The sequence below is a fragment of the Dreissena polymorpha genome, chromosome 7, assembly GCF_020536995.1.
Source record: "Dreissena polymorpha isolate Duluth1 chromosome 7, UMN_Dpol_1.0, whole genome shotgun sequence".
Classification (NCBI taxonomy): Eukaryota; Metazoa; Mollusca; class Bivalvia; order Myida; family Dreissenidae; genus Dreissena; species Dreissena polymorpha.
This window is the reverse complement of record NC_068361.1, coordinates 84,022,148-84,046,163: the sequence shown is the minus strand read 5'-3', so window position 1 is coordinate 84,046,163 and position 24,016 is coordinate 84,022,148. Positions and strand designations below refer to the sequence as shown.

The 24,016-nt window shown below is 35.5% G+C and overlaps 1 protein-coding gene across 1 annotated transcript in view; it reads right to left on the bottom strand.

Annotated features, from left to right (window-relative positions):
• The window catches only part of LOC127837737 (uncharacterized), a 117,884-nt gene that overhangs the window by 32,478 nt on the left and 61,390 nt on the right, over positions 1 to 24,016 (bottom strand). The window contains exons 5-7 of the mRNA XM_052365053.1: positions 9,794 to 9,980; positions 2,486 to 2,642; positions 820 to 1,069 (exon numbers count right to left, since the gene is read on the bottom strand). Coding sequence (XP_052221013.1) covers positions 820 to 1,069; positions 2,486 to 2,642; positions 9,794 to 9,980 — 594 coding nt within the window. The remainder of the gene's footprint in view (positions 1 to 819; positions 1,070 to 2,485; positions 2,643 to 9,793; positions 9,981 to 24,016) is intronic.

Below are 24,016 nucleotides of genomic sequence, written 5' to 3'. Positions count from 1 at the left end.
TTCAAACGGCGCTGGACAGTTAGTCTTGATGCAGAATGTTACGACAAGAACGGTAATAATGTTTTTTCATACGTTTTATTGAATTATGGTATCGAACTACATGAACTTTATAGGGAAGTTGCCCTTTACTCCGTGAAGATTTCAGTCTTAAAGACAGCATGATCACTGTCAACTGGGTCATGCGTGTTGTGTATCGTGTTATTTCTTAAAAGTTGACCCAGCATTTGTAAAAATATTGCAAGACATATACATTTCCAGAAAGGAAATTAATTTCTGCGTTGAATAAGACCAAAATCGTGAAAATCGCTGCAAAATTGATAAAGATATGGCTGTTCAAAGCGATGCACCCCGTTTTGGGCTGATTTTGAGTTGCATACCTTGTTATATATATATTTGATAGTGAAATTTTTTTTTTTCAGAAAAGTTAATTTTTTGTTATAATATGATTATTTATCATTCAAAATGATGTTTTCACTAATTAATAGCATAGCCACACGCTAACCACCTGTGACCCTAAGTACATGTAATTATTGTGTTAGTAATTTAATAGGCAGACCAAAGGATCAATTCCTGCAAATGATCAATTGATCTTTCTATTAGACACCAAGTACTGCATGGTTCCTTACTTTAAATAGAGTCAAATAGGCACAAATATAGTTAATTTAGTCTTAAAATTTATGCATTTGTCCAAAAAAACTAAAAGATTATCATAGTTAAGGAATGTGCATTGTTTGTAAGAAAGCTAAGTGAGCAAAGCGATCCATCAGGCATCCACTGGTTAATTACTCATTTTAACCAAACACAGGTCCAAAAACCTACCAGTATCGCGATGAATCCGTCCTTCTGCTTGCAATGGGCGTACCACTGAACGTTCGGCGGCGACTTGAGCACCAACCAGAAGGACTTGTCCTGCTGCCCCTGACGACCATGGTTGCCGTGGCGAGACCGGAACCTCTGCTGACCCTCCGTCTGGGGCTCAGGCTCGGGATTGCTCTCCAGGGTCAAGTGGACGTCCACCCTCAGCGGGGTGCGTGTGTCAACATTTTTCAGCTCGATAACGTAGACAATCCTGCAATGGGCGTGTGTTTGTGTTTATTAGTGAACACAAACAATTGGTGGCAATTGTATTTTGAGGTATGATTTAGGACTCGTATTATATCATGACTGGCATTGGTGAAATCATCATTATAATATTGTCATTTTGGGGTTCATTCCTTTGCAAAATTGAAAATGGCGATGAAAACCCCTCATAAAAAATCATCTTCCTCTACAATTTCAGAGAATTTAAAAACATAGTAGTTCTCGTTGACAATTGTATCATTTAATTTTTATTTCTAACATTTATCATCATATTATTTTAAGCCTCATTAAACTGAAATAATTAGTGTGTAACCACAGCTTGAATGGTTTTTCAAAGACACAATGAGACAAACCTGTCATTTTATATTAACATATAATATTATCACATTATACTTGACTTCAATAATCCACATGTTGCAACACAACATAACGCAAAACAACAGAATCATTTCAAATTATTCATTTGTTGCACGTTTGTAACATTTAATCATTTTATCGATATCAAACTATGATAATTCATAAATGCAGCCAAAATTTCATTATGAGACTGCATCATTTGTGGTATTTCGCTCCCTGATTTATAGTGTTTTTTATTTTCTGAACACGTGTCAAAAGAAAATTGTCATCTCCAAAATCGGTGAACAAGTCCCTTTAATTGTTGAATACCAAAAATGGTATGACTGAATCAAACACCTAGTCTGAAAAGTATTTCAGTTCAATAACTTCTGAAAAATGCATACATGTCGACAAAATTGATAATAATTAGTATAGTTTGCACTTTATTCAGGTCCTAGAACAAACAGCTTTAAAAAAGTTCAACGATGTTAATTTTGTCTTGAAATAAAAGAATTCTCCTTAATTTTGCTTATCATTATAGATATTTCTGCAGTTGTTATAATTTTGCTATTAGATACATTGCTATTTCAGGAATATAAAACATGAAAACATGAACAATTATTGTTAGGTCTTATTTTCATATTATTGGTTGAGATCATTTGTCGAATATTATGTTATTTTAATTACACTGCAAGATATTTTTATAATTTTACAAAAAGAGGTATCCAAATTTAAAAGTAACTGCTAACACAAGAATATCTCTCTCAATAATTATTTTAAGGCAAACTAATAACTACAGAACGTTTGTATGAAATATTGCAACGTGTATCATAGACAACATTAAACCTGGGCTTTAAACAATTTTTAAAAGAATACTTTCTTTGGATACATTTACATGTAATATTGTTTCATATTCTCAATTCAGTAGACAAATTACAAATAGAAAATACAAAAACATATGATAAAAAAAAACACACACACAAACCTAATGTGACATTCTTATTGAGGCCGTAATGTACTGGTCGTCTGAATAACAAACAAATACAATAGAAAATAATGTATTGATTACTTAGTGTTTGGGGTAAATCTGTGCCTGATTTGACATCCTGTGAGTGGTTGCTGTACAGACTGGGTCGCCCTGGCAGCCAACTGCTGGTCTGTACCAGTCTGCATCAGATTATTCAGGCACTCTGAGGACTGGCCCAGTGCTTGGGGCATCATGACAGCTGGAACACGATTGTGACGGGATTATCTATGGTATCAAGCTGTTATTATGTGATTGTAGCTAGGCCTTGGAAAAATGGGCTCAACGCATGTGGGCAAAGTGTCCTCCCAGAATAGCCTATGCAGGCTCATCATGAGGGATGACAATTGCTGCCTAGATTTGTCTTTCCTTACAAAAGGCTTCCTTTAAACCAATTTTTTAGTAAAAGCGGAGTATTGCCCTTGATGAGCCTGTGCGGACTGCACAAGCTAGTCTGGAAATGGCCATATTACATGACACTACACGCACATGGTTGGGGGCCCAGGGGGCCTTTTCGGCCCCCGGAAGCTCCTGAGACTTAGCAAAATAACAAATAAAAAATAGCTAAAAAATTAACACAAAATCTTAAAAATCTCACCTGTTTTGCAAGTTCATTTTATGAAGGAGAGTTAATTATATATTATTATTTTTTTATAGTCAGACACCAAAAATTTCAATCAACAATGAACTGGTTAGTTTTTACGGTTTGGACATTGCATGTGTGTGCTTTGTCGATCGCATGGGCTTTCATTGCCTTTTTTCCGGACGATTTATAACTTGTCTTTCTGCATGGAACACAAAAACATACACCAGGGATGTCTGTTTTTTCAGCCATTCGCCAAATTTCACTCCACGTTCAACCACTTTAGCCAACCAATCCCATCGCGATTTATTCTTGACATCCGATTCTAGCACCTTTGTACTCGAATTTGGTTCAAGAAACTTCCTTTTTTGTATTCGTTTTACCTCGAAAAGCAAATATTTTTAATTATGGCGCTCGTTTGACATAAATAATTTGACAATGTCGCAAACGCTTGCCTCCCTTTATTTTTTGCGCAGATTACAATGTAAAGAACGATTACTCTTTGTGGCACCTGCTTTTGTTAATTTACCGAAATTGCAGCTCTTTCCACGAAACACGCTCGCAATATCCATTACAAAGGGTCTATTTTTATTTCCGTGTTTTTGTTTGCTTGATAAACGTTTCGTGTTGCTTGGACAATGCAAGGGGGGTCATCCCCCCTAAATTATCTCATCGAATTTACATGAATTACGAAAATGACCTTTTGGTGCCCTGAAAAACCAGCACAAACCGGAAGACTTTTAACCCTGAAAATGGGCCATTACTCTGTTAACAGTTAGTGGTATCCAAAGTCGGATCGCCCCCCCCCCCCCCCTCCCCCTACCCCTATTAAAGTCTTTAAATGTTTTTCATTAAATTGTTAACAAGCTTTCAATTCAAATTTTGATAACCCATTTTCCTTTCTATTCAATGGATATTTTAATCTTAAATAGTTTTTGTGTTTAATTAAATGAGTTTTTATGCCTTTCAGTATTTTATCCCGAGCTCTGATCTTCAAATCAAATTTGACAAAAAAATATTGATTTGTCGAAATAGTAGTCCACTGTTCATTTATGTCAACTGCATGAGCAGCCTCTTTTTCTTTAACCATTTGCATGCTGGGAAATTTGTCTTCTGCTAAAATGTCGTCTGCTGAATTTATAAAATTAGCAGTTTCTTCGATTTTTTTCAAAAAATACTATCAGAATAGCAAACAGTTTGGATCCTGATGAGACGCCACGTTCTGTGGCGTCTCATCTGGATCCAAACTTTTTGCAAAGGCCCTCAAAATACGGTTCCCGCACTGAAAGGGTTAACCATTTCCCACTCAGAGGCAATGCTAAAATGGCTATGTGCAAACAGCATAAAACCAGACCAGCCTGCGAGTAACTGGCAGTCTGTTCAGGTTTTATGCTGTTTGCTGCTCATCAGTATCTTAGGGTTGGAAATGACCACTTTAAAACTTGAATCTAGTAAGAAAGGTCTTTAATTGAATTTAACTTTCTAAGTGACTACAAATGTGTAAAAATAGGAATATGAGTGGTAAAGAGTTTACTCCATTGCAATACATCTCCAGATTTCAATTTCAGGGATGTAATTAATAGGACCCAAGAGAATAAAATACTTTTACTACACATGGTCAGTGGAGCAGGTTTTTCATTTTAAGAGCCAAAGTGTATCAAATTCTCTATAGGGATTAGCCATTTAGGTCATTACAGCACAAGAATAAAGAGAAGAGATTAGATTTTGACAGCAGCCATTTTGAGCTGAAACATGCAAAGGTTTAGGATTTCCAACTCTAATGGCTTGTGACAAAGTGATTTAGGGATTCACTTTATTTGATCCCATTTTACAAGAATTACTACACATATAATGTAACTATGAACATAAAAACTTATTTGATCCTCCATTACATTAAAATTCTGCAGGCACCAATATCCTTCTGAGAATAACTTATTTGATCCTCCATTACACTACAATTCCTCAGGCACCAATACCCTTCTGAGATGAATAATCATTCTCCTGTGTAAAGAAAAGTTAAGTGTTTTTTTTCTTCAAATTTTTGGAAGAACAGAACTGGTGCTGGTTGTGATATTTTTGTCTTATATACAAAATCACAAACAATTTGCTAGTTTTTCAATCTAATAAAAACCTGCAAGTTTAAAATGATGTTCAAGGAATTGATAGCATTATAACATTTTAGAATACCATATATGGAATATAAATTATCACTTTATCACTTGACACATTTTAAGGCTTAACCCATTTATGCCTAGTGTCTAGAAAAAAGGCCTTGGAAAACAGCATAGACCCAGATGAGACGCTGCATGACGCAGCGTCTCATCAGGGTCTTCGCTGTTTGCTTAAAGGAATTTCTGTAATAAATATTCTAAATATAGAAATAAGTATACTAGAAATCCCTAATTGTGGAAATAAATTGATCCCATTTAGAAGGATGGGAGAGTCTACTAGGCATAAATGGGTTAACTTATTTCTTCAGCATTCATTCTATAATCTATTTAAACACATAACTAAGTGGTAAAGGGTTAAACACATAACTAAGTGGTAAAGGGTTAAACACGCATCTAAGTGGTAAAGGGTTAAACACATATCTACGAGGTAAAGGGTTGAACACGTATCTACGTGGTAAAGGGTTAAACACGTATCTACGTGGTATAGGGTTTAACACGTATCTACATGGTAAAGGGTTAAACAGATCGGTATGCTCAGTTGATAGAGTGCCGGACTTTATATCAGAGGATTGCTTGTTTGATCCAAGGCCCTCCCACATAGCTTAATCATGAAATCTTTTCTAGGGCAAGTCTTACTCCAGCTTTTATTCAAGTAGGGCAGTTGAGGTCGCTGTGGTGTAGTATATCCTGTCCGCCTTGCGATCACGGGTTCGAATCCCCACAGTGGGAGAGTACTTAAAATCTCCCAAAAGGCACCAAGTACAGGTTCTAGTCCCAGGAGATGGACTCGAGAGCATTTCAAATAAGCCTTAGGCTTTTGATGCAATCAAGCATAACCCTTTGCATGCTGGGAAATTTGTCTTCTGCTAAAATGTTGTCTGCTGAATTTCTAAAATTAGCATTTTCTTCGATTTTTTTTAAGAATACTATCAGAATAGCAAACAGTTTGGATCCTGATGAGACGCCACGTTCTGTGGCGTCTCATCTGGATCCAAACTGTTTGCAAAGGCCTTCAAAATTCGGTTCCCACACTGAAAGGGTTAAATTAAAAAGGTTTAATCTAAATATGACACTGTAGTCTGTTCCAGGCGTAAGTATGTGCACTTAGTACTTGTAAGCCAGCTGATCCAGGTGTGACTTGATTGCCTGACTGACCAAACAAAACAAACAAAACATTTATTTAATGGTTAATTGTACTGACCTAAACAGAAGATATTAACGACTTGTACCATTAGATGGTAATTACTAGTATCGTAAGACGTACTTACTGCAACTTAATAATTATTCTCCAGATTAATGTCAATGAAAACTTCACATCTGGAGACATGTTACCAGGTTAAGATCATTTATTTCACATTTCCACTTAAACGTGCAGAAATTCTGGTGTTCAGAAAATGTGCACAGATTAAAAGGTAACTGGACCTCAATTAGCTAACGCCATAATGTATGGAGTAACAGCTGTGCTGGTGTTTTTTTTCAAATTGATCTAGTGATCTAATTTTAACCCGTTACCACTTAGATACCTATTTTAACGCATTTGTAGTCCCTTAGAAAATTACAATTCATAAAATACCTTTCTTACTAAATTCAAGTTTTAAAGCATTCATTTCCAAACCTTAGATACTGATGAGCAGCAAACAGCATAAAACCTGAACAGTCTACGAGTTCAGGCTGTTCTGGTTTAATGCTGTTTGCACGTAGACCTTAACCTTTCACCACTCAAAATGAGCAGCTTCACGAGATACACATGCATGCCAAATATGAAGTTGCTGTGTTCAATATTAAAAAAGTTATGAAAAAACTTTAACGAAGGTTAAAGTTTTAGGAAAGAAAAATACAATGATATTTGACCTTTGACCTTGAAGGATGACCTTGACTTTTCACCACTCAAAATGAGCAGCTCAATGAGATACACTTGCATGGTAAATATCAAGTTGCTATGTTCAATATTGCAAAAGTTATCTGGGACAGACAGACAGACAGACAGACAGACAGACAGACAGACAGACAGACAGACAGACAGACAGACAGACAGACAGACAGACAGACAGACAGACAGACAGACAGACAGACAGACAGACAGACAGACAGACAGACAGACAGACAGACAGACAGACAGACAGACAGACAGACAGACAGACAGACAGACAGACAGACAGACAGACAGACAGACAGACAGACAGACAGACAGACAGACAGACAGACAGACAGACAGACAGACAGACAGACAGACAGACAGACAGACAGACAGGACAAAAACAATATACCCCAGATCTATCGATCCGGGGGCAGAAAAAGATGCAACAAAAAAATTATCACATACAAAAACTCAAGTTTCTATTTATGATGAACAACTACGACATTGAAAAGTAAGTCATTTTTTTGTGTTTCAAACTATTGTGATAATAAGGGACAAAATTGTCACAAAACCAGGTTTTCATTGTGAAAAAAAATCTGATAAAGGGAGAAAACTCAAACTGACTTTTTGAAATGAACAAACAAAATTAACCCCCTTTGTAAGTTTTTTTTTTTTAAATCTATTTTTAGTCGTGGCGACCTTGACATTGGAGATATTGACGTGATTCTTTCGTGCGACACACCGTCCCATGATGGTGAACAAATGTGCCAAATGATTTTAAAATCTCACAATGAATGACATAGTTATGGCCAGGACAAGCTCATTTATGGCCATTTTTGACCTTTAAACTCAAAGTGTGACCTTGACCTTGGAGATATCGACGTAATTATTTCGCGCGACACACCGTCCAATGATGGTGAACAAATGTGCCAAATGATTTTAAAATCTGACAATGAACGACATAGTTATGGCCCGGACAAGCTTGTTCCGCCCGCCCGCCAGCCAGCCCGCCCGCATTCGCCAATCTAATAACCAGTTTTTTCCTTCGGAAAACCTGGTTAAAAATGACAATCTTTTTTGCAAGTTATATCTATCCTGTTATGAAGAAATTGCTGACAACATACTGAATTTCGTGATATATTCCATTTCATTTATTAGAATCAGTATTTAATTTCATCCATGGCTGGTACAATAATATATCTATAAAGAGCAAATTATTGCATAAGGGACCATAATGTCTTCAAATTAGTAATAAAAACACACAAAAAACCAACAGATGGTTAATAATGTATTACATTTTTATTTCATTTGCGTTCCCTATAATAAAACAAAATCTGGGAAGGCCAATTTCCAGTCATACATTCATAATAATTGTGATTAATTAATTGGAAGTACACTAACAAAGGTCTAAGTAATGGAGTGGAACATGAAATGTCTGCTAAAAATGGTTCAATAATGAAATACCAAAGTTCATTCTTAACCCTTTGCATGCTGGGAAATTTGTCGTCTGCTAAAATGTCGTCTGCAGAATTTTCAAAATTAGCATTTTCTTTTTAAAAAAATCAAAGAATACTATCAGATTAGCAAACAGTTTGGATCCTGATGAGACGCCTCGTTCTGTGGCGTCTCATCTGGATCCAAACTGTTTGCAAAGGCCTTCAAAATTCGGTTCCAGAAAGAGTTAACATTGTCATCTGTCATGTTGGCTTGATTTAGCAAAAAATGTGAATTTTATTGCTTTGAGTAATATAACAGATTATATCTTTTACACAGCTTGTTTATTATAATAACTTTCTAGGAAATTAATTCTGATCTGAAAATGTGAATCATACATCAAATATTACTTTATAATGTTTGTTTTAATTCTGATATCAAAATGTGACTCAGGGGCGGTGGCAAATGTTTTTACACCTAAAATAGTCCATAATAGAAAGCTCAAGTAAGTGAATGGAACGATTTAAAAAAAATTATGTGAGTGTGAGTGCTATATTATTTTTTGATTTGACCCGACACTCAATTTAGGGTATTGCACCAGGCCTAGCAAATCTGGATCTTCTGTGTACAACATATGACAAACTTTTATCAGCCAAGATGATGATGACACTACACTTAAGCCATGGTTAAGCTGAGAAGAAACAAGAGATGTGTTTGTCAGAAACACAATGCCCCCTACTGCGCCACTTTTATTTATTAATTGTTTATCATTTGGCAGGTACAGATAATTATCTCCCTTTAAAGCTTATTACATCCCTATGGATTTGTTTTTTTTACCTTTGACCTTGATGACCTTGACCTTTCACCACTCAAAATATGCAGCTCTATGAGACATACAAGCATGCCAAACATCAAGTTGCTATGTGAAGGGACATAGAAGTTATGAGAATTTTTCGAAACCTAAACGCGAAACCTTAATGCAAAGTGTGACTGAAAGACCGACAGACCGACGGACGGTCCGATCACTATATGCCCTCCTTCGGGGGCATAAAAACTGAAAATAATAATATTGACATTTGTATAAGATGACTACAAACATTAATAACCCCAAGGATTCGAAAACATCCTCAAACTATGAGGGTTGTAACAGTGTTCTCCAGATCAGCAGTATTTGCGCCATTTCATTTCATATTTTGGGGAAAAGTAGCTTGCATCTAGATTGAATGTAACCTGCGAAATAGTTGAATGTAACCTGCGAAATCGTGGTGCTTCCAGAGAACACTGGTTGTAAGCTTTTTCATTCATACCTTTCCCAATGTCCAATGTCACCTCTTGACCTCCATCTAGGGAGGTGTAGGTCGTCACCGTGGTAAACTTGCTGGTGACCCAGGTCACTAGGTCAGAGGTCTCAAAGGGCACGGTCTTGGGCTTGATTATCTTGGGACGCGTACGGATGTTCTTGTTTGCAAACCTGAATCCTGACTGGTGTGATACCTGCAATAAAGGAAGTATCAGTTGAATGATTGGGCAATAAATGTGGCGTCTAGTGTGTTCCCCAGGTAAACGCTGATGACAAATGATGCGCATAACAGATGATGCACAACAGACAAATGGCAATCTTCAATGTTTCCACTGGCTTAAAAATAAAGTTTATTGAGTTTCAAACATATCAGGGTAATTTTTCATCACTTTATGGGGCTGAAAATTTGAAAGTACATTACTGTCCCCCTTATATAAAAAAAACTACCATTGATAAAAAACAAAACAACAAGCGATGTGTTTGTGAAACACTATGTCCCAAATATTTGACCTTTGACCTTGAAGGATGACCTTGACCTTTCACCACTCACAATGTGCAGCTCCATGAGATACACATGCATACCAAATATCAAGTTGCTATCTTCAATATTGCAAAAGTGTACATTAAATTAGCGATTTTGACCCATGTATTTGACCTTTGACCTTGAAGGATGACCTTGACCTTTCACCACTCAAAATGTGCAGCTCTATTAGATACACATGCATGTCAAATATGAAGTTGCTATCTTCAATATTGCAAAATTTATTGCAAATGTTAAAGTTTGCACAAACAAACACACAAACCAACCAACAAACCAACCAACAGACACTCTGGGCAAAAACAATATATCCCCCACTATAGTGGTGGGGGACATAAAAACACATTTTTTTATACAACAACTAGAAATGACGCGGCAGAGGCCGACGCGTATCCCCACGCCGCATGTTTGACCCAGGGGCGCCCCAGGGTTGGTAATGGGGCCATACATAGTTGAGATTGACCGTATTGTCATAAGAGATGTTCAGTATTAATTTGAAGTAAATCGGTGTAGAAATGAAGAAATTATAGTAAAAGGCAATTTTGTGTGGGCGTGGCCTATGTGGGCGGCGCGCCCCAGGGTTGGTAATGGCGCCATGCATAGTTGTGATTGACTGTATTGTCGTAAAAGAGGTTCAGTATCAATTTGAAGTGAATCAGTGTAGAAATGAAGAAATTATAGTAATAGGCAATTTTGGGTGGGCGTGGCCTATGTGGGCGGGGCGCCCCAGGGTTGGTAATGGGGCCATGCATAGCTGAGATTGACCGTATTGTCATAAGAGAGGTTCAGTATCAATTTGAAGTTAATTGGTGTAGAAATGAAGAAATTATAGTAAAAGGCAATTTTGGGTGGGCGTGGCCTATGTGGCCGGGCGCCCCAGGGTTGGTAATGGGGCCATGCATAGTTGAGATTGACCGTATTGTCATAAGAGAGGCTCAGTATCAATTTGAAGTAAATCGGTGCAGAAATGAAGAAGTTAATGTAAAATAACATTAAAAAATGAGTGAAAATCTCTGACCCGGCTCTGCCCCAACCCCCATAACTTTTGACCCAGGGGTAAGATCAAAATTCCGTCACTGTCACCGTCACACATATGCTCATAGCTACCATGTATGTAAGTTTCAAGGTTCTAGTGCTAATAGTGTAGGAGGAGCAGGTGGCCAGGACGGACGGACAGACACACATCAATACAATATCCCCACTTTTTCTCCGAAAAACGTGGGGATAATTATTAACATGCCACCATCATATTTTAAAATAATTGCCTGCATTAATTTCAATAAGGATATCTTTTAAGAGTAAGTTAATGTTACTTACAATGTTAAAGCAATTTCCAACCAAATAAAAATACCATGGTGATTTTATTTGCCTTACAGCATGTAAAATAACACAAACATGATATTTTTAATATTGAAAATAACCATACATTATTTTATCAAATTAAAACAAAACAAGAAACTGTCGGAGACGGGTGATGCTCCCCAAAGTGTTTTTTTGTCACAATATTGCACTATATATTCAGATAAAAGGAAACATCTTGAGGGGCATAACTTTGGACAAAATAATACGATGGATGGTTTAGCAACTTAAATATTTCAAAGGGCCATAACTCACTAAATAAATCATCTAACCAGAATCCACTAATAACATGCGCATCTCCTCAAGGTAGTTAAGCTTCCCATAAAGCTTCATTGACGTCCAGTCAGTAGTTGGGGAGAAATAGCCCGGACAATAATTGCACTATATGTAAAGTTTATGGAAAATTTCAAAGGGCCATAACTCTGTGAAAAATCATCCGAACATAACCGGCTGATAATATGCACATCTCCTGTTGGTAGTGAAGCTTCCCATAAAGTTTCATTGAATTCCCGTGATAAGTTGCTGAGAAATAGCGCGGACAAGATTTGCACTATATGTACAATGGAAAATTTCAAAGGGCCATAACTCTGTGAAAAATCATCTGACTATAACCGACTGATAATATGTACATCTCCTGTTGGTTGTGAAGCTTCCCATAAAGTTTCATTGAATTCACGTAATGAGTTGTTGAGAAATAGCTCGGACAAGAATTGCACTATATGTACAATGGAAATTTTCAAAGGGCCATAACTCTGTGAAAAATCATCCGACCAGAACTGGCTGATATTATGCACATCTCCTCTTGGTAATGAAGCTTCCCGTAAAGATTTATTGAATTCCGGTCATTGGTTGCTGAGAAATAGCCCGGACAAAAATTGCACTATATGTACAGTTTATGGAAAATTTCAAAGGGCCATAACTCTGTGAAAAATCATCCGACCAGAACTGGCTGAATATATGCACATCTCCTCTTGGTAGTGAAGCTTCCCATAAAGTTTCATTGAATTCAGGTCATTGGTTGCTGAGAAATAGCCCGAACAAGAATTGCACTATATGTACAGTTAATGGAAAATTTCAAAGGGCCATAACTCTGTGAAAAATCATCCGACCAGAACCGCTGATAATATGCACATCTCCTCTTGGTAGTGAAGCTTCCCATAAAGTTTCATTTAATTCCGGTTATTAGTTGCTGAGAAATAGCCCGGACAAGAATTGCACTATAATGTACAGTTAATGGAAAATTTCAAAGGGCCATAACTCTGTGAAAAATCATCCGACCAGAACCGGCTGATAATATGCACATCTCTTCTTGGTAGTAAAGCTTCCCATAAAGTTTAATTGAATTCCGGTCATTAGTTGCTGAGAAATAGCCCGGACAAAAATTGTGCACGGACGGACAGACGAAGCGGCGAAAATTTTTGGGGGGAGCATAAAAAATCAGCAATGACCAAAAATAAAGGACATGCCAACAATTACAGGAAAATATAAAAAAAACTCCCAAAATTAAAATTGCAAAGACTAACTACAATATTGTTCAGGAAAATGTAGCCATAATACCAAATACCCTATTTGACATTTCTGCAACCATTCAGGTAACTTGCCAATGGAAAAACATTACCTTAATTTCTTGCATTGTTTTTATACTATTGTCCTTAATGACCGTAGAGACGTGACAATCATCAGTGCAGGAATCTGCCTCACAATCTATGTCTTACTTAATTCTTTTTTTTAGCTCAAACATATGAGACAACCAGATCTAGAAGGATTTTCTTGTGATGGCAGAGATTTATGTGAGAGCATGGAACAACAACTCTGCGTGGAGATTGCATTTGAGACACACAGTTTTTTTGGTTCACTTCTCAGTCTTGAATGTTATGTACACAAATAATTATTGTCTGTACAAACCCCATGTTTCTTTCCTCCCTTGTTGTTCTAAGTTTTAAAAACATTTGAAAAAACTATATAAAATCATCATCATCATCATCATCATCATCATCATCATCATCATCATCATCATCATCATCATCATCATCGTCTTCCTCCTCCTCCTCCTCATCATCATCACAATTATCACAATCATCATCATCATCATCATAATCATCATCATCATCATCATCATCATTTCAAATATTGCCTTCGCTGGTGTTGTAAACCAGAAGATCAAAATGTACTGGCCTAATTAAGCAGCTGACATTTAATGCATTTGCCAGGTTTACAACATCCATAAAATATAAATATACTCAGATCTGGACCTCTTATTTTAGCCTTTTGTTCTCGTTTCAGTTTATTATCAGGGCATTGACCATGAAGCATTCAGCCTTCAGATGATGGTTTAATGCTAAAATATCCTAACTGATAACTAATCAAGAATCAGATAGGTGTTTTGAGGATTCAACATCTCTTCAAGTGAAACCTATAAAAACAATTTTGTAACATATGTTTCCAATCATTACTAAGAAACTAAGTCAAGTGGCCATATACATCCCAACTAACATTTGCTTACAACTATAAGGGTGCTTTTTATTTTATGGTCTGTGAAATTAAGACATTAAACTTCTTGTTTATACCTTGTTCTTTTTAACCTTCAGTAGCATTTGAATAATGATGCAAACAAACAATCATTTTTTCTTTTAAAAGCTGCACTTGTCAGCATTTTTGCAAATATTATGCAAGGAGCACACAATAAATTATTGAAATAGAAAGTCAAATTGAAACATCAAGTGTGTTCATCTTTTGAACTAGTAATTTTATAAAACATTACTATGTAAAATAAGTTATGCATTATATTCCCAACAAACCACAATCATACACAGCTGTCATTATTATTAAAAAAAACCAGTAGACAAGTTTGAACATCACAGTAAAATAATGTTTTAATATAAACATAACAATGTAATTAACCCTTTCAGTGCGGGAACCGGATTTTGAAGGCCTGTGCAAACAGTTTGGATCCAGATGAGACGCCACAAAATGTGGCGTCTCATCAGTATCCAAAATGTTTGCTATTCTGATAGTATTCTTTAAAAAAAATAGAAGAAAATGCTAATTTTAGAAATTTAGCAGACGACATTTTAGTTCATTTCCAGTCCAGCTCCATAATTGGAACCTTAGTAAATGTAATCGTGAAATCATTTTTATTCTCAGTTTTAAAGTATTTGTTAGCCAAAAAACAACAACACTAATTTCCCAATTTTAGTCAAAACAACAAGTTTTTTCCAAATCCAAAGGGTTTCAGGCTCCATTCCCAATATTGTGGGAAAAAAACACACACTGTTTTGGTTATCCTTAATAAGCCTGTGAATAGCGCACAGTTCAAATCAGGGACAATACTCTCCACCTAGAAAAGACCGCACAGTTCAAATCAGGGACAATACTCTCCACCTAGAAAAGACCGCACAGTTCAAATCAGGGACAATACTCTCCACCTAGAAAAGACCGCACAGTTCAAATCAGGGACAATACTCTCCACCTAGAAAAGACCGCACAGTTCAAATCAGGGACAATACTCTCCACCTAGAAAAGACCGCACAGTTCAAATCAGGGACAATACTCTCCACCTAGAAAAGACCGCACAGTTCAAATCAGGGACAATACTCTCCACCTAGAAAAGACCGCACAGTTCAAATCAGGGACAATACTCTCCACCTAGAAAAGACCGCACAGTTCAAATCAGGGACAATACTCTCCACCTAGAAAAGACCGCACAGTTCAAATCAGGGACAATACTCTCCACCTAGAAAAGCTTTGGGTTTAGAAGAGTCTTCAGTAAACAAAAGATGCAATAAAAGCAAAAATTCAGTTTTATGCTGTTTGCTGCTCATAAGTACCTGGTTGAAAATGAAGCCTTTGAAACTTGAATTAAGTAAGAAAGGTTTTTTATTAAATGTAACTTTCTATGGGACTACAGATGCGTCAAAATACGTATCTAAGTGGTCAAGGGTTTAATGTGATGACACTTTATGCACTAGCATTAAGCCTAATTTTCACAGAGCAGGGCTCAAAAATATTAATGTTATTCTTCATGGAAGAATATTTAGGTTGTTCACTATTCCATTAATATACACGCTTGTTGCCAAATTGAAGACTATTATTATACCAGTTATAACCTTTTTGTTTCACAATATGTAAACAATACCTCTTCTGACAAGTCTTTCATAAAATCTAACAGCTTTGGTCCAATATTAGAATGATTTACTTTCTTTAATTTATTACGTAACTGCATAGCATATATTGCATTACATATATATAAAAAAAACAGTCAAAGTCTCTGGCTATATTTCATATTTAGGTGGTTTAATGTAACATCTTTTAAACAAGTCTGTATTGCTAAAATGATTAATATTTGCCATTTAATACTTTTCATCTGAAATCGTCAAGTAAGTTCAGATTTCTGCTTCAGGAGCATGGTGAATACCTGAGGCCTGAAATAATCTTCAGAATCAAGTAACAAAATGTCAAACCACACATTTTACAGTTGTCTACTGACTGTCTTGTACCGAGGACTAATAGATTTGTAGAAAGAGTCATAACATTACATTTATAGATCTTGTTTAGTGATTTGATACTTTATTTATTAATTTAATAGAAGGAATATTGGAAATATATTACTGCAGTATGACGGCAATGGCTATAAATCTGACATAATACGCCTACAAACCACAGAAACATTCCACATTGATTGAAATACTGATTGCATTTTATTTTCCTCCTATAAATGTCGTCCAACATAATCATTTTTGTACTTTAAATATTAAATTGAATACAAAAAGGGTTTTACATGGCAAGAAATACAGAAAACATTTTTTTTAATGTTAGGTACACCAGTACCAAACATACTTCTTATATTTGCACAATAATTAGTTTAGCAAATTTTACAATACTTAGACTGCAAACCAAAAACACGAACAAGAAAATAAAAGTCTAAAATGGAAACAAATGTACACATTAATAGTAAGGCCCGTTATTGTTTCCATGATGTTTCCATCTCAAATGATTGCAGCACCCTCAATCTTCTGGGAATTTGTACAAGGAAAAAAGTCCGGGAATTATCTGCATATTGATGGAGCCATCATCAGCAGTCATCCAAACTGCAGGCTTCATGTACCAGGTTTCCTCCAATATAACCACAAACACACCACACCCATTGCTAAATAAGCCAGAAAGAAGGCTCACTTTCAATCAGTGAGATATTTCATTCTAAGTAAAGCAAAATAGGTCTTTATTCTTCATGGCAAGAACTTTCAAACGCTGAGGATATTGGTTCATTCTCAATCAGTGAAACTTTATTATGGGTTCATTTTCAATCAGTGATGATAGTATTCATTCTCAATAAGCGAGAATACATGAATATGTACTTTCTCAATTATTGATAATAGTATTCATTCTCATTAAGTGAGAATACATGAATATGTACTTTCTCAATTATTGATAATAGTATTCATTCTCATTAAGTGAGAATACATGAATATGTAATTTCTCAATTATTGATAAGAGTATTCATTCTCAATAAGCGAGAATACATGAATATGTACTTTCTCAATTATTGATAAGAGTATTCATTCTCATTAAGTGAGAATACATGAATATGTACTTTCTCAATTATTGATAAGAGTATTCATTCTCAATAAGTGAGAATACATGAATATGTACTTTCTCAATTATTGATAAGAGTATTCATTCTCATTAAGTGAGAATATCTGTTCTGTATCAATCAGTGAGAATGGCTGTTTATTCTCCAATCAGCGATAATAGATTTTCATTTTCAATTAGTTAAAATAATTGTACAGTCGCAATCTGTGAGAATAGCTGTTAAGTCTCAATAAACTAAAATCATTTTAAATTCTCAATCAGCCAAAAATACCTGTTTATTTTCAATTAGTATTCAGGTGTTTTTTTTATACTAAAAAAGTGACACCGATAGTCGGCCTTTTCCCCTACCAGAATTTTTTCCCCTCAAAATACAATTTTGCCTTCAAGAATATCATTTTTTACCAAAACATATCTTTTTTAGCATTTATTTAAGCTTTAAATCGAATATTGTTAATTTTGATTGCTCATTTATCCATTGCAATACTAGCTAATTTGCGGTGGTCCAGAACACACATTAAAATAGAAATAAGCGTCTACGGAGTTGGATTAGAATGTTAAGTTTGCGGTTCCTGTTAATTTTTGCAAAGTCATGCGGAACATTTTTCACTTTATCACTGTAAATGTTGGCAGAAGAATCCTCAAACTAAATGTGCTTACATCTGAGTCGTTAAGCGCATGCTATATAACGTAATGGATAAAGGGAAGTCACTCTAAATGTCATTAGTGTTTGTAAACGTTGTTTTTTTATGATTTTGACAGAAAACTTCTTTCTTGTAATTGGGAAAAATGTCTCTAGATTTAATTGGGAATGGGGCCATTTGCTTTGGGAATGCCTCCATTTTACGGAGGCCCAGACAGTGGTGAAAAAACCTGAAATCAGAGTAGATGAGTTATAGACATTGATTAATAAAACAGTTTATATTTTTTTCCCCAATTCTCAATCTGAGCAAAATAGCTGTCAATTCTCAATAAGTCATACAAGAGTGCCAAACTGTCACAAGATACGCCCGTTTAAAGGTTTTGGACAACTTGATAACTTAACCATTTTAGTGGCAAAATGATATATTTTTGAGAATAAGCAACACATAACTTTACCCATATTTAAACTTAACCTAGATATCATTTAGACACAACTTCTAACCAAGTTTGGTGAAGATCGGATGAAAACTACTTCAATTAGACAGCGGACACCATGCTAAATCCTTGAAATGCACTAAGTGACCCTGTGACCTAGTTTTTGACCCGGCATGACCCATATTCTAACTTGACCTAGATATTGTCTAGATATTACTTTTGACCAAGTTTGGTGAAGATCGGTTAAAAACTACTTCAATTAGAGAGCGGACACCATGCTAAATCCTTGAAATGCACTAAGTGACTCTGTGACCTAGTTTTTGACCTGGCATGACCCATACAACTTATGACCAAGTTTGGTGAAGATTGGATGAAACTATTTGAATTAGAGAGCGGACACTTCTGTGGACGCAGCTGACGCCGCCCGCCAAGGGTGATCTTATAATAAGTCTTGTTTTGAAAAACGGGCGTATAAAAAATTACTTATTCTCAATCAGCAACATATCTGTGAATTCTCAAACAGCCAAATTACATTCATTTTTCTTCATCAGTCATAAATAGCTGTTCACTATCAATCAGCCGAAACCATTGTACATTTTCATTAAGCCATAAATTGCTTTTCATTTTCAATGAGTGACATTGGCTGACTTGTTCTCAATCACAATAGCTGTTATTTCTCAATCAGTGAGAATATGACTGTTTGTTCTCAATCACAATAGCTGTTATTTCTCAATCAGTGAGAATATGGCTGTTTGTTCTCAATCACAATAGCTGTTATTTCTCAATCAGTGAGAATATGACTGTTTGTTCTCAATCACAATAGCTGTTATTTCTCAATCAGTGAGAATATGGCTGTTTGTTCTCAATCACAATAGCTGTTATTTCTCAATCAGTGAGAATATGACTGTTTGTTCTCAATCACAATAGCTGTTATTTCTCAATCAGTGAGAATATGACTGTTTGTTCTCAATCACAATAGCTGTTATTTCTCAATCAGTGAGAATATGGCTGTTAATGTTCTCAATCACAATAGCTGTTATTTCTCAATCAGTGAGAATTTGGCTGTTTGTTCTCAATAACAATAGCTGTTATTTCTCAATCAGTGAGAATATGGCTGTTTGTTCTCTATCACAATAGCTGTTATTCCTCAATCAGTGAGAATATGGCTGTTTGTTCTCATTCACAATAGCTGTTATTTGTCAGTGAGAATATGGCTGTTTGTTCTCATTCACAATAGATGTTATTTCACAATCAGTGAGAATAGTTTTTGTTTTTTTAATCAACCAAAATAGCTATTCATTCTCAATCAATGACAATAGCTTTTTTTTATCGGGCCAAATTGCTGTTCATTTGAAATCAATGAGAATAATTAATTATTCAGAATCAGTGTGAATAGCCCTTAATCTCAGTAAGTAAAAAAGATTGTCCATTTAAAAGCAGTCAGAAAAATTGTTCATTTCCGATAAGTGAAAATAACTGTACATTACATAAACAACATCATTCAAATCTAATCTTTATCCTTATAATTCCCAGTTAGCCAATTTAATACAAATTACATGTTTTGGGTCAAACTATTAACGACATTCAACATCTGTTTGATTTGGGTCATGATTTATTGATAAACAAGCCTCCAACATTTATTTTACATAGAGTTATCTAGATCAAACAGTAAATACCACTTGTGGGGAAATATTTGGGCCAGCTTTGTTTCTACAATTATTATCAATATTATGGCATACACGATGTAAATTCCTTCTGCACGGAGGTATATTTAGCTCCAGAAGTTTATCAAACCATTACAGAATGTGTTCATAAAACCATATAACCATGTGGTGCATTACATCATTTTTCTGGCTGTTTTGTTTAGTATGGAACCCTCTAAAGTGCCATGGATTAGCGCTGGTATTTCAATATAACAATATATAAATAATAATAATGTTTTGTACAGGCAAACATTATTTAACCCTTTGAATGCTGGGAAATTTGTCGTCTGCTAAAATGTCATCTGCTGAATTTCTTAAATTAGCATTTTCTTCGATTTTTTTCAAAGAATACTATCAGAATAGCAAACAGTTTGGATCCTGATGAGAGGCCACGTTCTGGATCCAAACTGTTTGCAAAGGCCTTCAAAATTCAGTTCCAGCACTGAAAGAGTTAAGAGTCAAGATTCAATCTGTTATATACTATAGGAGCAAAGTAGCCGAATTTGCTATAACTAATGCTTTTGGATATATTAAGAAATATCTGTAAATATAGAAACTATATGTTAACCCTTTACACCTTATAGACACACTTTGATGCGTTTGTAGTCCAGTCGAAAATCGAATCATATTTAAAATCTTCTTTACTACAATCAAGTTTTAAAAGCTTGATTTTCGATCATGAGGTACTGATGAGGGGAAAGGGTTAACAGTGGCTACATTGCACTTGGGGTCACATTACAACAGGTATTTTCCACTTTGCCAGGGTACATGTATATGAAAAGGAGTATTTCTTTTACATAGAAAAATTCAAGCAATCCAAAATCAAAGCGGGAGTTATAAAACATACGCAGCTAGGCCTGAAACACACAATAATTTTCTTTGGCCTAAAGTAGTCCCTTCTAATTAGGGCATAGAACACCAAATCTCGTACACTAGAATGGGAAAACAAACAAACATTAATTGGGAGAAAAAAATGAGCTTCTATTTAATGTTTGAAGCACAGATGTTGCCAGCAATCAGCCCTGTAGCATGGATTATGAGAAATGTTCTGTGCACAACCACTGACTTCCAGTTAACATTACATCTTGAATTGATTTAACGGTTTCTTGACATTCTGGCCTTATGCCATATTGATGATTGTTTTTTCTCCATTGTGCAAAACAATGTAGCATGATCCTGAAGATAGACTACTGGCTATTGTTGTATAATTGTGGATTTGACTCCAATATAATATATTTGAGCTTTGCTCTAGAAAAACAGGATTTAATGCATGTGCGGAAAGTGTCTTCCTTGATTAGCCCATACCTTACGCACAGGCTAATCAGGTAAGACACTTTCTGCTTGAGCTGGATTTTCGTTAAAACAGACTTTAATTCCTTTAGAAGAAAAATACTATGCTGAAAGCGTTGTCCCTGATAAGCCTGCGTATTCATAATTTTAAAGCAACTGTTAGCAAAACAACAACACTAATTTTCCAATTTTAGTTTAACCGCCCATATTCTTCCCACTCCAAAGGGACCCTGCCCCATTCCTAAAATGGTGAAAAAAGCACTCAATAAAATCTTGCTTTTTATGAATAATTTAATGACCATGGCAAGCAATTGGAAAATGCTCTCTGCCAAAAAAAAACACTTCTATTTATAACTAAAGGAGCAACCTATCTGTACTAACATCAATATCGGGCAGCTAGGTTATTGCTCTGCTCCAGAATACAAGACAAATGTTTGTCTTCAAACAAAGGTGATAACAAGTTTGTTGCCACATGCAAACATTTTTCTTGAAGCTCTAATTATATTAATTAACAAACAAAAACACTGCAAAAGACAGCAGTTTGTAATGAAATTCCCTACAAAGGTACAATACCAATAAGAGTCATAATCACATAACCGATAGATGAACTTCATTATTATTCAATTAAACAATACTACTGCCTCTAATTACTTCTCCCATCCAATCAGACCACACTTTACCACTTAGATACGTATTTTGACGAATTTTGACGCATTTGTTGTCCCTTAGAAAGTTAAATCTATTATAAAGACCTTTCTAACTAGATTCAAGTTTTAAAGGCTTCATTTCAAACCCTAAAGATACTGATGAGCAGCAAAAAGCATAAAACCTGAACAGACTGCAAGTTACTCGCAGGCTGTTCTGATTTGATGCTGTTTGCACATAGCCATTTTCCCATTGCTTCTGAGTGGGAAAGGGTTAATGTTCAACAAACTCCAAAGTCAACATCCTTGTGTCAGTTGACTGAATTTTTTCGCTGCTATGGATACGGAGGTATGCTTAGGAAGTAAGCCTTGCAATTATAAGATATATAGAAAAACAGGGAAAAAACTTGTGACAGGCACTGATGCAAAGATTTGATGTTCAGTACTAAGGCCATGAGCACTAGGAGAAAAGCACAATCAAAGTGTCGTCTTCTGGAATATAACTTGTCAGTTTACGTCCAAGGAATGCGAAACCTCGCGTAATCGGTTGCTGAAAGCATTTCTCCCAGCCTCATTCCTTGCCCTCATTCCTTGTGTTTCTTTACGTTTGACAACATGCTAACATTCTGACATTTACTTAGAATTATGAAGCAAGACTCCACTATTTGGCTGATACAAGATGATGGTTTGAAAGTTGCATAAGTATCTCTAATTTTGGGAATTTTAATACCTTGCGAATCAGTTTTCTGTGTCAGTCTTAGTTAATTAATTTTGTACAATACACCAACACCCTTCCGTAAATCACATTTATTTTGTTTCGAACTTGACCATATCCAGAGTATCATAACCTAAATTAGCATGGTTTACCCTATCCCACTCAGAAGCAAAGTGTTAATGGCTATGTGCAAACAGCATAAAACCAGAACAGCCTGTGAGTAACTCACAGTCTGTTCAGGTTTTATGCTGTTTGCTACTCATCAGTATCTTAGAGTTGGAGATGAAGCCTTTTTAACTTGAAGTAAGGAAGGTCTTAAATTAAAATTTAATCTAAGTGGTGAAGGGTTAATATATAGAATCATTTTATACGTATACACTATTTAAAATCAACAAAGAGAAGCAGCAATTTTATGAGAAGTGGGCAAAAGTAAAATATATAAATACTTAATAATAGCACATTTAAATGTTAACATACAACATTTCTCACATTCCTTTTAATCAAGTGGAATAAACATCTCTTAGCATCATCTAATTAATAAGGATTATTAACTATAGCTTTCAAACGACTAAGGTACATAATTAACCAGAGCAAAAACTTACAATGGTTATATTCATCCCATGGCTGACTCATTAGTACCTTAATGACAATTAGACAATTAGTTTCATTTGAAGTTTGTCAACCTACAAAATGTTTTCTCCCAAGGATTGTGAGTCATTTCCCAACAAAACTTACAAACGCTTCACATCATGATTTTATTGTATGCCAATGAACTTACATAAGTGCGAACACTGTTCAAACCTGTTAACAAGTTGTTGTGCTAAAAAAATTATTTGCAAATCTAATTTCACAGATAAAAAATACTGTTCACAGCCTATGCTCTGGTTAATGCATTTAAAAAAACAAACTATAAAATGAACCACGTGTTGTGAAAATGGGTCTTATGTCATATGCGGACACTTAACACTACCAATTAGATACGTTTTTTTACTATTTGTAGTCCCTTAATAGAGATTTAATTTTAATTAAAGACCTTTCTTACTAGATACAAGTTTAAAAAGGCTTCATTTCCAACCCTAAGATACTGATGAGCAGCAAACAGCATAAAACCTGAACAGACTGCAAGTTTCTAGGAGGCTGTTCTGGTTTTATGCTGTATGCACATAGTCATTTTCACTTTGCTACCGAGTGGATAAGGGTAACGGTTTTGTGGTCTCATAAGCAGACACTCTGGGCAGCTCTTGATCAAACAGCTTGGACGCGCAAACTGATCTTGAGCTACGCTGGCCGCATACAGCATACATGTTATACCCAATTT